Source organism: Oryctolagus cuniculus, chromosome 12, assembly GCF_964237555.1.
Source record: "Oryctolagus cuniculus chromosome 12, mOryCun1.1, whole genome shotgun sequence".
Classification (NCBI taxonomy): Eukaryota; Metazoa; Chordata; class Mammalia; order Lagomorpha; family Leporidae; genus Oryctolagus; species Oryctolagus cuniculus.
In genome coordinates this window covers 100,613,172-100,628,333 of record NC_091443.1, presented here as the reverse complement: position 1 = coordinate 100,628,333, position 15,162 = coordinate 100,613,172, and the positions used below count along the sequence as shown (strand labels likewise).

Sequence of the window (15,162 nt, the reverse complement as noted above, 5' to 3'; positions counted from 1 at the left end):
CTGCAGCTGAGCCAGCTCAGGAGCCCTGTGAGCACCGACCTGTCACGGGGTCCACAGGAAGATAGTCAGAGGCTTAAGGCTAAATAAGAAGGAAGAGGAAAATGTATTCATTCATTCAGCAGCTGGCTGCAGAGCCCCTCCCCCACGCCGGGCACTGCCCTGAGCAGCCAACACCCCCTGATGAGTGAGAGGGCCCGCCCCTGCCAGCTTGAGTCTGCAGTCCCGTGGGAGATGACGGAGAGCAACTGGCAGGCGTCACCGTGGAGAATGACTACAGACGGTAATGTGGTCGCACACAACATGTAAGAGGGCAGAGCGGCCAGGGAGAGAATGTTCCAGGCAGAGGGACCAGGAACGTCCCAGAAGGGAAGACTAGACTGCGCAGCGTGTTTGGGGGGCCCTGTGTTGTACCCTAGGTATGTGTCAGAGGGCATGACCTGACTCCATGTGAGTCCATCAGCAAAGCTGGTCAGTCTGTTTCTAGGGGAAGAAGCCGCAAACACCAAATTAGTACGCAGATAAATAAAGATGTTCAGGCCAGCACGAGTCTGATTCCCTCGTCACAAGCCTTTTAACGCCTCTGTAGTCTCCTCTGAAGCCCTCCCTAACTGGGTCTGGGGACTGGACATTTGTGAAGAAGCTCTGTAGACTGGATGTGCCCACTTGCGAGATGGGGTCTCCTCTCGGGAGTCAGGGACTGTGAGCTCCTAGGAAATATGAAAGTGGCCTGCTTTTTTGTTTGTTTTAAAGATTCATTTATTTGAAAGGCAGAGTGACACAGAAAGAGTGAGATCTTTCATTCACTGGTTCACTCCCCGAATGGCCTCAGTGGCTAGGGCTGGGACAGGCCATAGCCAGGAGCCCAGAGCTCCATCTGGGCCTCCCACATAGGTGGCAGGAGTCCAGGTACTCAGACCATCTTCTACTGTCTTCCCAGGTGCGTTAGCAGGGAGCTGGTTCGGAAGCAGAGCAGCCAGGACTCAAAACGGGAAGCTAGTGTTGCAGGTGGCAGCTTTGCCAACTGCTTGACGGCCCAGTAGCATGATTTTGTATCGCAGGTGTTAATCTAATTGAGAACTTTGAATGGGGCTGGGAGCCCTTCTCTTTCATAGCCTGCCTTCTGTTGGTTGTGAAATAATTTGCTGAAAATTGTTGCCTTTCACATTTGTCTGTTGCCTTTCCAATGAAGTTTTATTTATCACTTGAAAGTATGAGAATTGTTTTTGAACCTTTGTTAGAACAAACAGGAAAAAATGTCTTTAGAATTCCCTTATGGCAGCTTGTTTTTGGACTTGGGCGTTCTTTAGGGATGGCGGGCTGGCCTGGACAAGGGTGCAGGTCTGTGAGGCAGCAGTGGCAAATAAAGTGGACATTGTTTAACAGCAGCCCCAGCTTCCTTCCAGAGTGGGCAGCCATGGCAAGCAGAGCCCTGGCGCAGGAGATTCCTCCTGCCGTAGGCGGCGGAGAGCAGCGGGCGCTGTGGGCACCTGTGGCCGCCACAGCCAGGAAGCAGCTGGGCCCTCACTACGCCCACCCACACAAGCCTTGTAACAAACTTGCTGCAGCCGACATGCCCTCCCGTTGACCCTCTGAACTCCCAGCATAAATTCTTGAGGCTGTGGGGCATACACTGAAAGAGGAGCAGACATGCCAAAAACTCGTAGAAGATGCCGTTTCCTGAAGGACGTGTGTGGTATCGAAAGGAAGTAGCACAGGTGCGCAGAAAATCCCCCAACCATGTTGATAGCTCACCAACTTGAGCCACTGTAGAGGACGTCTCGAGCCCGCCCCGGGTGACAGGGACGCTCCTCTGGGGCGGCCTGGAATTGACCCTTTGCACCACGAGATGAAACGCTAGGACACGGCCTCCTAGGACACTGTTTCTGTGAAATGCGTGGCCTGGGACATCCGAGAGACCCTGGGCTCTCTGCTGCTCCCAGCCTGCCTGTGTAGCAGGGCTCTGAGAAGCCCTGCACTTAGGACACTTCTTCTCTTTAACCCAGGGCTTTCACAAGTGACAGGATCGCAGAATGCAGTTTCTGCCTGATAGTCGCGTCGTCTCAAAGGACAAGGACACGTGGGTCTTTGGAGTTTTGAGAGAGAAATATTACTGCAGGATTCTACCTTCAGCCAGTTGGGCCACTCATGAGCTGGGGGGAGACAGGAAGATGCGGGTGCCAGGGCTCAGGGCGATCCTTCGGGCTGGATTGGAAGACGGAGATGGAGGTGAAGGGACAGGAGGAAGTAGGAAACTCGAGGGGGCCAGAATGGGACCAGCTTTCTGTATTAACTGGGGCCCTGGCACTTGTCCAGGGAGGTGGGCCCTGCCCCACAGACTGTCCCTGGCAGAGTCCCAGTGCAGCAGAGAGAATGACCAGCCTCCTGAGCCCTGCCCCAGGTGCACACTCTCCCCGTGGGGACAGGAAGCTCTGCTCACCCTGCCGCAGGTCAGGCAGCCCCGAGAAGGCCGGGTGGGACTTGTTTTGAGCTTCGGTGGCTCCGTAGCCCCACCCCAGCAGATGGCCTCTCTTATCAGCGGAAAGAAGAGCTGCTCCCCTTCCTCTGGGGAAGAGTGAGTCAGAACCTTTCCCTCGCACACGCCCCGAGCTGAGAGAGCAGGAGTCCCCGTTGTGTGCGAGGCAGGGACAGAGGAGCTGCCTCTACAGAGCTGTGAGGACTTGCCGACAGAAGCAGCAGGCTGGGCTGGCTCTGAGACCCCCGAGTGAGCAATGAGGAAAGGCTGGGGGTGGGGGTGGGGTGGGGGACTAGTTGGACGTGGGTCTCCTGGGTACCTGTGGTGGAGGTTGAACCCTAGCAGGCAGTTGGAAATAGGGACTTGGAGGTCACGGGAACTGCTGGGAGCTGGAGGTCTGGGTTGGTGAGGTTCTGGACTGTGGGTGATCATTGGAGCCCACGCAAGGGTAGAGTTGGCCACGGCAGGTAGGAGGACAGCACTGTCCACCTGAAAGACTGGCGTGGGCCAGAGTGCCCCTGGGGTGTGCTTCCTGAAGTGTCTGGGCCAGAGGCTGCAGCCTCCTGCTCCCCCTCTGCCTGCTGCTAGATTCTGAGTCCCTTCCCCAGAAGGGAGGGCAGTGCGTGCAGGTGTGGGCGGGGCTGTGAGGCCACAGGGCCCCAGGGGCCTCAGGACAGAAGGCAAAGGTGATGGAAAGGAACACGCAGGGGAAAAAGCTCCATGGTGGTGTGGGGGTGTTTCCTTTTTGGGAAGATTTATTTGTTTTATTTGAAAGGCAGAATGAAACCGATAGAATATGAGAGAATCTTCCATCTGCTGATTCACTCCCCAAATGCCCACAACAGCTGGGTCTGGGCCAGGCTGAAGCCAGGAGCCAGGAACTCCATCCAGGTCTCCCACGTGGGTGGCAGGGACCCAAGTACTTGGTCATCATCTGCTGCTCCCAGGTACATTAGCAGGAAGCTGGACCGGAAGGGGAGGGGCTGGGTGCTAACAGACACTCCCGTATGGGCTGTGTGGGCATCCAAGCAGTGGCCTCACCCACTGAAGCACAACACACACACACACACACACACACACACCTGGTGAAGATATTGTTAAACTTTAATTTCTATTACATCCATTGTAGCCACTTCCCCCTTGCTTATCCTTTCATTGTCCCTCCTTTCTAAGGGGAAAACACTGCCAGCCAAAGGCTTAGCTAGCTTACCTACCTGGGGCGGTGACAGAGGAGGAGCTGCCGTGGCTTGTGGAACCCGGAGCCGGCGCTCATCTTCTGCTCACAAGGGGCAGCCAGCAGGTACTCCAGGAGGCTGCTCACGTCAAATGATAAATTCAAGTTTACAAACAGCTGTGTTTTCTGTATTAAGGTGGTTCTTTCAGGCACGTCAGTATTCGTGAGTAATTAAAGTCACCTGAATGAATGAAGTTTTCTAAACTCTTCCAAAGAATAAACCTAGGTTTTTCCTTCTGTGGAGTTTAACCGTAAGCTTGTAGTGCCACCGTTCTTGGGTTTTGAAAATAGCCGCTCGATCATGGGGCTGGTCTTGTGGCACAGTGGATTAAGCAGCTGCCTGCGCTGCGACACCAGCATCCTGTAGGAGCATCGGTTCAAGTCCTGGCTGCTTCACTTCCAATCCAGCTCCCCGCTCTTGCACCTGGGAGAGTAGCAGAAGATGACCCAAGAGCTTGGGCCCTGCCACCCTCGTGGGAGACCCAGGTGGAATTCTAGGTTCCTGGCTTCAGCCTTGTGGCCATTTGGGGAGTGAGCCAGCAGATGGAAGTTATCTCTTTCCCTCCCTCCCTCCCCCCCCACCAACTCTGCCTTCAAATAAATAAAATAAATCTTTTTTAAAAAATCCATTCAACTAGGTGAGACAGGATTAACAGAGTTGACCTTGAGGGTGCCGGTGTACCAGACAAACTTCTGTTGCATGAAATTAAGCCCTTCTGGACAGAGATTGATCAAAGCCTGCAGGAAAGGGAAAGGCAGAGCACACAGGCTCCTCCCCTAGGGGCTCTGCTGAGACAGGGCCAGGCCGCGGCTCTCACAGGCCTTCTCCCTTCCGTACTGCCTTCGCCTCCTGTGTGCCCCCTGTGCACTGTGCTCATCTGAACTCCGCACACATTCAGCCTGACAGTGAAGGCTGAAGAAATGGCTCTCTTGAAAGTGTATCTGCTTTATTATGTTGGCTCAGGGCCAGATCTTTTTAAAATTTATGTTATTTTTTAATTTATTTGAGAGGGAGAGACAAATACAGAAAGATCGTCCAGCTGCAGGTCCCCCCCCCCCCCCCCCGCGCAAATGCCTGTAACTGGCCAGGACTGGGCCAGGCCAAAGGCAGGAGCAAGGAACCCAACCTGGGTCTCCCACATAGGTGGCAAGGACCCTGGTATTTGGGCCATCTCTGCTGCCTCCCAGGGTGCATTAGTAGGAAGCTGGAATCCAGAGCAGATCCAAGACCCAAACGCAGGCACTCCAGTATGGATTGTGGGTGTCCCAAGCACCATTTAACGGCTCTGCCAAATGCCTATCCCGGGGTCAGGTTGAGAAATAAGGTAATGGGGGCCAGTGCTGTGGCATAAGCCTCCACCTGCAGTGCTGACATTCCATAGGGGCGCCAGTTCAAGTCCTGGCTGCTCCTCTTCTCATCCAGCTCTTCACTTTGGCCTGGGAAAACAGTAGAAGATGGCCCAAGTCCTTGGGCGCCTGCACCCGTGTGGGAGACCTGGAAGAAGCTCCTGGCTCCTGGCTCCTGGCTTCAGATCAGCCCAGCTCTGGCCGTTGCAGCCATTTAGGGAGTGAACCAGCGGATGGAAGACCTCTCTTTCTCTGTCTCTCCTCTCTCTGTCTATAACTCTACCTCTCAAATAAATAAATAAAATCTTAAAAAAAAAAGAAAGATAATGAAATAGGACAAAGAAAACAGAAAACACATAGCAATCTTAATGCTTCTCCCAGCAAAGTGAACGTTTTACCCTGGACCACCAAGAACTCACTCATGTGCATGTGTTCCTGATTCTAGATGTTGCATTCACTCAGCAGCCCCAGGCCAGGGGCTAGGTCCCCTCTCCTGCTGCGCCCGGGCAGTCGATATGTCTTTTACTGCTTCTGTCCTCCTTCCCAGAAACTACAGGTACTTATTTTCTGTTTTCTGTGTACTTGGACTTCAAATTTTGGGCGACCAAAATAAGTTTATCGTCCATTCCGTTTTCCACAAATGGAAATTTTTTTTTTTTTTTTGCAGTGCACAAGTGAGGCAGGATTATTTAAAAGAGAAAGAGTGAATATACATTCACGCGTGAGTGTTTGCAGCCCTGCATGGAAAGATGCCTGTTGCAAGTGGGCCAGAGAGTTGCCTACAAGGAGGGAGCGTGGGAAGAGGCTAGAGAAGAATCCGAAAGCCAAAGACAGAAAGGCTTCCCCAAACTTGTTGAAGTCCCCGCACGTCATCTGCCTCCTGGGATTGTTAGGGTTAAATGAGTGTGAACTCTCTCAGCACAGGCCTGGCGCAGACCACGTGTGTGTTAATGTCCATTGCTAAATTTTCAGTGTCTTCATGTATATGTTGTATCTTCTTTGTGATTTCACCTTAAGAAAGGAAGGTTTGCAATCCAAAGTGAGGCTGACAGCTGCTGAGTGTGTCAGTGATGGAGGAGACAGTGGCATGGGTGTGGGGTTGGTGGGTGACGAGGAGGCCGTGTTCCACCCGGGAGAGGCGGAGAGCAGGGTGTGGGGTGGAGCCCAGGCCGCTGCAGTGCAGTTACGCAGCCTGCAGAGCCTGGTCTTACTTCGCTGGCTGGAGGGTCCCTGAGAACAGCACAGGGAGAGACCTCTGAAGATTATCCAGGTAACTACGTCAGCACAAACAGCGCTGAGTCAGGGTGAAAGGGGTACTTCAGAGAGGCTGTGGAAAGTGAGATTGAAAGGTGTTTCTTTCAGCACAAAATTTCTTTAAATCCATGCCTAGCTTTTTTTTTTTGTAACACATGGTTTGAGGCCCCTCATAGAATGCCGCATCCCATGTATCTCTGTGCACTGGGAACGTGGGTGCAGGGGACAGCAGGCTGACCCCCCTGGGAAGTGTGCACAGGTCACTCTGCGCTAAGGGCCAGGGGTCCAGCTTCCCATGGAGAAGGTGTACCTGCTGGCTGTGCTACTGGGCCAGGGAGCACAGGGTGTCCTGAGACTGTGCCTGGGTGCCGACTTCATGCTCCCCCGGGGGGACCCCGGGCTCACCCTGAGAGGCAATCCTCTTCTCCCTCAGGACTACCCTGCTTGGTCCTGCTTGTATCAGGAGCCATGCCTGAGCCAATCGCTCCTTCCGGCGGTGGCGGTGGCGGTGGGGGTGTGAGCCTCCTTGACTGGGAGTACCCGAGTCCTTCCAGGGGCGTACAAGGCCTGCAGGGAACGGCAGTCTTACAGGGGTGGGCCGGCAGTGGAGGCCATTCTCTAAGACGAGATGCTGGGCAGGTGAAACAAGCCAAGGAACGGCACGGAGAAGCCATGGGTAGAAGGTGGAGGGTGGGCTGTCCCGGAGGGTGGCAGCGTGGGAGGCCTGGAGGATGAGCGAGAGCCATCGGGTGGGGGAAAAAGGTGGGAGACAAAACGGCACTGTCTAACCCTCCGCAGCTCCGGCTTCTCAAATTGTGCTTCAACTTTGCGTTACTTTTATTTTTCCTTTATTAAAAATTCTACTTTGATGGAAGTGCTTTTGGAGCCAATTACTCTTCACAGCCCTTAGACGAGAGCTGGCCGAGGTAAGTCGTAGTTCAGGAGGTGTGATGCGCACGGGCATTTGTAGGTGATTTCACTATATTTTGTCCACCTTGAAAGTGTCAGAAAAGTCTAATACAAAACGTAGAATCTTGCTTTCTCCTTAAAAAAAAAAATCTTTCCATGTCTAATCTCAGGCTTGCATGAAAGTCAAAATGGAAAGTTATTTAAGTAAATCGAACTCTTCACACCTAAAACCAAGTAGAAACACACTCGGCGTACATTTACCAGCAGAATACTCGGATCTGCTATTCGTGCATCTGAGACATTGAACCATCAATGCCTTTTCTTCCGGGGCCTTGGTAAAGCTGCTGAGAAGAATAAGGACCCCTGAAGTGCCCCTGTGCCCGGCCTCTGAGTGCTGTTACCCCGTTAGAGAGGGTGGCGGGCGTGAGGCTGACTGGAGCAGACTGCTGCGGCCACGGTGCGTGTGGGTTCCTGTCCCGCCTCCAGGGCAGACGTGGGAGGCACTTGAAACGCACTTGTCGGGAGCACTTGGCTCCCTGAGCCGGAGCCTGCTCCCTGTCCATTCTCTGAGCACACACAGAGTGGACGCTTGCTGTGAATGATGGGGCTAGGGCTGGGGAGGGAAATGAAGATGGGGAGCAGCTGGCCTCCACCTCAAGTAGGGCTTCAGCCACCCTGAAGATTCCTGGAATTCAAGGTCGTAGGCCAAACACAGTGTTTTATTTCAAATCAGAAAAAGCCATCTCCAAACTGATACTTCCCTTAAGTGTATCCAAGAGCAAATGTCTTATGCTTTCCAGAGCACTAGGGTGAGTCAGATTAACGTTTCGTTTTTGAACCTTTATTTATTTGAAAGGCAGAGTTACAGAGAGGGAGAGACAGATCTTTCAGCTGCTGATTTCACTCCCCAAATGGCCGCAGCAGCTGGGGCTGGGCCAGGCTTCTGAAGGCAGGAGAGCCAGGTCTCCCATGTGGGTGCAGGGGCCCAAGCACTTGGGCCATCTTCCACTGCTTTTCCAGGCACATTAGCAGGGAGCTGGATTAGAAGTGAAGCAGCCAGGACTCTAACTGGCACTCACATGGGATGCTGGCGTCACAGACTCTGGCCCCAGACTGACGTTTCTGTCACCTGGGTAACTGTAGCAGTTACATTTCTCTTCAGTGACCGTCCATAGGCGAACGCAGGCATCTGCTTGCAGCATTCCCAGGGCACCACCTACGCACACACTCAGGGTGTTTCATCTGCAAAGAGACCTTCTGTCCCCTGGAGAGGAGCTGGCCGTCAGTGTGAACGATTTCAAAAGGCATTCAGAGAGCCTGTTTGCCTTTATTTTTAAGTCCTCCTGTGCCCAGCATTGAACCCTGCGCTGTGGGTTTGCAGCAGTTTTTATCAGGAAATCAGAGACACGGGAACCAGGGAGCTCATTCTGTCTGACCTCGTTTGAACAATGATGTGCGAGCTGGGTGAGGCATGGGGCACTTGTGGGTGCCTCGCAGTGTGTAGCAAGGGAGGAGAAGACCAGTGCTCAGAAACAGGCCGTGAGCTCTCCTTTACTCCCTGCGGGTTGAACTTCTTTTCCTTTTATGTTGCTCTGGCTTTTAAAGGCAGCAGCCTCCTTGGAAAGAAGAAAAGCATCCAGGCTTCAGGCTGACGGCTGCGCTTAACAGGTACGTGGACTGTTTCCTGGTAGAAGTCAAGTTTAGAGGAGGAGACCAGGCAATTTGACTGTTCTGATGTTCCCTACGTATTATCCACTTACCACAGTGTGTTTATAGTTGATGTTTAAAGAAAATCCACCATTTATTGCGTGTCTACAGGAGCAGTGTCACACAGTGTGCAAACATGAGTTCTGGGTTGGGACTGTCAGGGTTTGCCTCCTACTGTGGGACCCTGAGTAGATTATTTTTTCAAAGATTTATTTATTGTACTTGAAAGTTAGAGTTACACAGAGAGAGAAGAGGCAGAGAGAGAGAGAGAGAGAGAGAGGTCTTCCATCTGCTAGTTCACTCCCCAATTGGCCGCAACTGCCGGAACTGTACTGATCCGAAGCCAGGAGCCAGGAGCTTCTTCTGCTTCTCCCATGTGGGTGCAGAGGCCCAAGGTCTTGGGCCATCTTCTACTGCTTCCCCAGGCCACAGCAGAGCTAGATCGGAAGTGGAGCAGCCGAGTCTCGAACCAGTGCCCGTGTGGGATGCCAGCGCTGCAGGCAGCGGCTTTCCCCGCAGCACCACAGCGTCAGCCCCCTGAGTAGATTATTTAACACCTGTAGGCCTCAATTTTGTCATCTAAGAAGTAGAGATAATTGTACTTGTATCATGGGGCAGTTGTGAGGATTGGATAAGTTAATACAGGGGAAGCATCAGTATTCCATAAATGTCAACTATTAGCATGATGATTTTACATTCTTCAGAGGACATTTGTTGCTTTGTTTTGCTTTGTTTTTCTGATTTGAGGGAAACTTATTTTCATCCAGTGGTTCACTCCTAAAATGCCCACAATAGCTGGGCCAGGACCAGGGTGAAACCAGGAGCCCCAAACTCAATCTAGGTCTCCTACACGGGTAGCAGGGACCCTAGTACTTGAGGCGTCACCTGCTGCTTCCCGGGCTGTGCATCAGCAGGAAGCTGGAATCGGGAGCCGAGGCTGGGCTTGACCCCAAGCACTCCGACACGAGAGGCGGATGTCCCAGGAGCTGTGCGGGATGCTCATCCCTGGACCACTTTCTCGACCTTGACAAAACCCTCCGCAGAGTGTTCTCTCTCCTGAGACGTTAAATGACTTGTCCAAGGCCCCTTAGCCAATATGCAAAGGAACTGAGGTGAAAAAAGAAAAAGAAAAGTAAAAACCCTTTTTATAGTGCAAAATTTCCAACAGACACAAATGAAGAATGGTTGTAAGAAGCCCCTTGTGCCTGTCCTCAGCTTCCATCCACCGTCACGTCTGCCAGCCCAGTCTCTTCTGTCTGCCCCCCAGCTCCCACCTACATCCCGTGGCCCGCTGGGTGTACGGTGTTTACCTGTAAATTTCACTAAACACTGTAAACATACTTAGCAAAGTGAACAGTGGCTGCTGGGTGTGGCCTGTCACCTGGCCTGCGTTCCCATTTTCCCCGTTGCCTCTGTGCATTTGATGGGCTTCCCTCGGGTCTCACTGGATGTGTGAAGAGCTGGACCCTGATCCCAGAGCCCGCGGGTTCTCAGATGCACTGTGCATCCTTGTTGGCCTCTTCCCTTCTCTGAGGACCACAAAGAAGCATTTTGGGCTCATTTGAAGTCACTCAGAAGCCATTCTTACGGCAGTTTGACCCTCAGATAAGATAGATAATTGTGTCTTGGCACCATAGCTGTGTATAGATAGGATCTGTGTAGGAGAGGAATTTGCTAAAATCGATGATTTCCAAACTTAAAAAGATTTTTTTGGGAGAGAGACAGATAAACAGGGAGCTCCCTCCCACCTGTTCACTCCCCAGATGCCCACAATGGCTAGGGATGGCCTGGGGCTAGAGCAGAAACCCAGTTATTTGAGCCATCACCACTGACTGCAGAGGTGTGTGTTAACAGGGCTGGGTATCAAACCTACTCCAGCGTGGGATGTGAGCATTTTAATTGGCAACTGAACTGCTAAGCTAAACACTTGCCCTTCAACCTTTTTGTCTGAAGTCTGCTTAATACTTCTAAAAAAAAAACACTGAAACCCTCAAAGAGCATTTTCTGTTATGAGTTTATCTATTGATATCTATCTGTTGTTATTAAAAATTAAATGGAGAGATTTTTAAAAAGAGACTTCTTAATGCATTTAAAAACAATAAATTATGTAACATAGATGATATCTTTGTTAAAGGAGACACAATTTTTTTTTAATTTGACAGAGTTAGACAGTGAGAGAGAGAGACAGAGAGAAAGGTCTTCCTTCCATTGGTTCACCCCCCAAATGGCTGCCATGGCCGGAGCTATGCCGATCCAAAGCCAGGAGCCAGGTGCTTCCTCCTGGTCTCCCATGCGGGTGCAGGGACCCAAGCACTTGGGCCATCCTCCTCTGCCTTCCTGGGCCACAGCAGAGAGCTGGACTGGAAGAGGAGCAGCCAGGACTAGAACCTGGAGCCCATATGGGATGCTGGCGCCACAGGTGGAGGATTAACCAAGTGAGCCATGGCGCCGGCTCCCAGGAGACACAATTATATTTTCTAAAATAAAAAACATTGCCAAGGGAGGAAATTAGAGGGAGTTTGGAAAACGGGTCCGCAAACAGTCTGACGGAGGCCGGAAGCTCCAGTGCCACACAGCACGGTGCCGTGACCACAGTTCCCAGTGAGGCGCTGTGCACTGCCCACAGAGCCGGAAGCCACAGAGGACAGGCGCTGCCTGGCTCCCAACACAAAAGATAAGGCATGGGTCACTGGCTGCCCTGGCCGACCAGTTATGCCATGCTGCACAGAACCCCATGGAGATGTACAGGCATTACATGTTAATCAGAGTTTTCAAAACTTAAAATCTTTTAAACCTTAAAATGGGAGCAGTGTAAAGCAGTTTTCTATGAAGCACAACTTAACTGGAAAAACGTTTCCTGAGATGCGTGTCGTGCCTTTGGCAAACCTGGAGCAGCTGGTTGTGTGCGGTGCGTGACAGCCGCGTGGCTGCCGGAAGACCCCGTGCCCCACGAGGAGGAAGGGCCGAGGCAGAGTGCACTTTAGTGTTCCTTTGAGAATGGCCTTGACCTTGCAGTCTGCCTGCAAGGGCTTGGGAACCGTGGCTGTGGGTGACCCAGACACCTGGCCCACACGTCCTGCTCCCAGCCACCTCCTGCAAGGGGGAAGGCAGGCGTGAGAGGGCAGCCTGGTGTGAGGCCGCGGGCGTGGGTCCCTGCACCCTCGGCCTCGCCGTGGGGCTGTGCGCGTACAGGCTTTTGGGCACAGGTGAGTCCCTCATCACCGCCGTAAGGGACTCCAGGTAGGTCCTGGCCCCGCGATCGGGGGTGACTGTCAGCGGTTATCCTCGCCTTCTTCCCCGTTGGTAATACCCAGCAAAGAACATCACATTTTCACCAAGGAAAAACGGATTTTCAGTCAGACTCTCTCCTCCCCTCCTTAGGACCAATTCTGACTCTGCTCTTCACACGAGTGCTCTGAGCACCAAGCCCCAGGACCCCTACGGAGGAGGGGCCCCGTCGGCCTGGCCTGCCCCGTGCATGGGTAAGACCCGCAGGCCCCTGCTGACCGTGCTGTGCTCCCGCTCTGTCCTCAAGGAGCCGAGAGGCAGAAGCTTCCTCGGCTCGCACCTGCCCTCTGCCCGCTCGGCCGGGCCGAGTGTGCCGGAGGAGGCCGCTGGGAGGCTCCCTCTCCCTCCCGGGCCACTGTCCCGCCTTGGCAGCGCTGGGCCGTCCACTCCCTTCCCTTCTCTCAGCATCCTCTTAGCCGTGGCCTATTGCCCCTGCTTCCTAACCCGTCTCCTTGCTCCTGTCTGCCAGCCTCCAGCTGATTTTATGCTGAGTTCCTGAGGGGCCTCTCTTCCCGCCCAGGACCTGAACACACTGAGGAGCAAGGACCGAGGGAGCTAAAGAGCAGCTTTGTTACTGCCGGACCAGAGAGGAGGAAGCGGCTTCTCCCTGTGGGTCCAGGCCTGACAGAACTCCCAGGGGCCAGCAGTCCTGGCCCCAGTGTCCCCCGGTCCTTGGGAGGGGCTCTCGGCCAAGCCTGGGGGCAAGGCGGAGCCCGGTCAGAGCCAGCAGCACCTGCCCAGCCTGGTCTCATGCTGCCAGTCAGACCACCAGTGAGTGACAGGGTGGAGAGGCTCCCAGTGGGCCCGCATCTGGTCATCGTATGCCCCTGCTTAAAGCCCTTGGTGCCACCACCTCACCTTAAGAAGGGCCCAGGATCCGCCTGTGCACACCTCTCTCCCATGGCCACTCCCGGCCTCGCTCCCCACGGCAGCCGTGGGAACCTCTCAGGTCTGGCCCTTCCTCTTGTTCCCTTCTGGCCTTCTATTCCGCATGCCTGGCTCCCCTGGCTGTGACCTCTGCATCCGGGGCCTCAGCTGCGCGCCCTTCTGTGGAGCTGTCCTTGGCCCTCTCACTCCTCAGCCGGCATCTCCACATCCCCCTTAACCTCCCAGAGCTCCCCATGCTGCCCCTCCTGGCCGCCGCTCCTCCTGGCCAGGCTTCCCTCCCTCTGACAGCGTCTCAGTGGTCCTAGTGCAGCGCCTGGCTCAGTGGGGCCTCCCTGGAGGGGGAGTGAGAGCAATCACACATGGCTCCCACAGGGAGACTCACTGGGCACTAACGCCTGAGGCCTCTCCATTGGGATGCAGCCCACGGCTGCCCTTCAGGGCGTCAGCCGTCCTGAATGATCCATTCCCTGTGCAGACGGACTCGTCCACAAGTAGTTAGGGCCATGGGAATAAATAAATGTTGGTTTTCTTTACTTTCTGGACCATTTAGAGCCCAAATAGTCTGTTCCCAGGAGAACACCGTTGATTTTATTTCCTTGCATATAAGAGGAATGGGATTTAATAATTGTTGCTACATTTGTTCCATTGGTGCAGTCCAAGAAGACTCCATTGGCCTAAACAAGGGTTTGCGTATCACATATGAGAGCTCTCAGGACTGGCTAGGGCCATCCACTCATGTCTCCGCACATGGGAATAGGAGAGTGAAGTTGGCGGTAATGTTGGAATCAGATACAGGCCCGCTGCTCACTGCTTAGAGAAGTGGGCTGTGTGGGAACCTGGAAGCTCAGCTTCAGGGTAGGTGGAGACGGGGCTATGTAAACACAGCCTTAAAAAAAAAAATAAAGTAGACACCATCAGTGCAGGGCCGGTGGGCGCAGCAGGGCCTGCGTGCCTGGACTGAGAGCCAGCAAGATGGACGGATCTCCGCCCCGAAGTGCTTGCATTCCTGCCTCTGCCCAGCCTTCGTTCGCCCTCTGCACAAAGTTTATGCTTCCCTGGAAAGGACCAAAGGCCTAGAGGGGCGAGGGGATTGTATGTGGTTTAGGTAAAGAATTTTTGAGGCCGGCATGCAAAGAGAAAAAGTAGGGAAAGTGATGACGGGCGACGGAGTGTTTGTGCAAGAGTGATGTAGCCTGCAAGGGGAGAAGTGCGGGCCGTCAGAAGGTGTCAGGAGGATGCGTAAGGCCAGCACAGGAATCCAAGCGTTGATGCAGGCAGACGGCAGGAAGACGGACAGACGTCCTGCAGCGGCGTCCCTGGATTTACCGTGGCTGTGGCCATCTCAGCTTTTCAGATCAGCTGACAGTGTAGCCTGTGACAGCCACAACAGGGCCGCCTGCACCGTGCGCCTGCGCCCGCCTCGCCCCACAAGTGCAGCGGGACTCAGAAACACATCCAAATATGGGTGTGTTTACACGAGAAAGCCAGTGTGTTTAAAATATTATTCAAGTCTCCAAGGATGGGAATTATTTCTGGAGAATTATATTTGTTGGTGGGAGCTATTTAAAATAGTTTCATGCATTTTCCTTCTGTAGTTCATTAGAGTTTTTCATTTTCTTTCCTTTTGAATTTTAAAAATATCAACAAGCTTTGCAAAAAAAAAAAAAAAAAAAACCAGGTATTTCTTATAATAAGACCAACCAAATAAAGCAAAGATTAGAAAAAGGACTGGGAACGTGGAGCCGCGAGGCTGCACCGCTCTCTGCAAGTGGAGACCGAGCCCCGAGCCCCGAGCCTGGCGTGCTTGTCCATGTTGCCACCGGGAAGGGGCTGAACCCCGCGAGCAGTAAACAGTGCCGTGTCCGAGAGCGCGGTCTGTGTCCGAGAGCTGTCAGTCCCACGTCAGTCATCCTCAGCACAGTCATGGCGCCGCATGCCCTGGCAGCAAGTGCGCCTGAATTACCAGCAAGCTTGTGCGCTAGCCCCCGCCCCGCCCCTCCTCTCCTCGCCAACAGGGGGTGCCCCCAGTGAGTGGTCTCGAGCTAAGGGTGCAGCTAGCGTG

At 53.5% G+C, this 15,162-nt stretch overlaps 1 protein-coding gene across 4 annotated transcripts in view; it reads left to right on the top strand.

Annotated features, from left to right (window-relative positions):
- CRTC3 (CREB regulated transcription coactivator 3) overlaps nt 1-15,162 on the top strand; it is a 98,549-nt gene that overhangs the window by 60,025 nt on the left and 23,362 nt on the right. For all 4 annotated transcript variants that reach the window (XM_051834279.2, XM_051834277.2, XM_017337564.3 and 1 more), the window contains 3 exons: nt 7,173-7,234; nt 8,823-8,885; nt 12,306-12,406. In XM_051834279.2, coding sequence (XP_051690239.1) covers nt 7,173-7,234; nt 8,823-8,885; nt 12,306-12,406 — 226 coding nt within the window. The remainder of the gene's footprint in view (nt 1-7,172; nt 7,235-8,822; nt 8,886-12,305; nt 12,407-15,162) is intronic.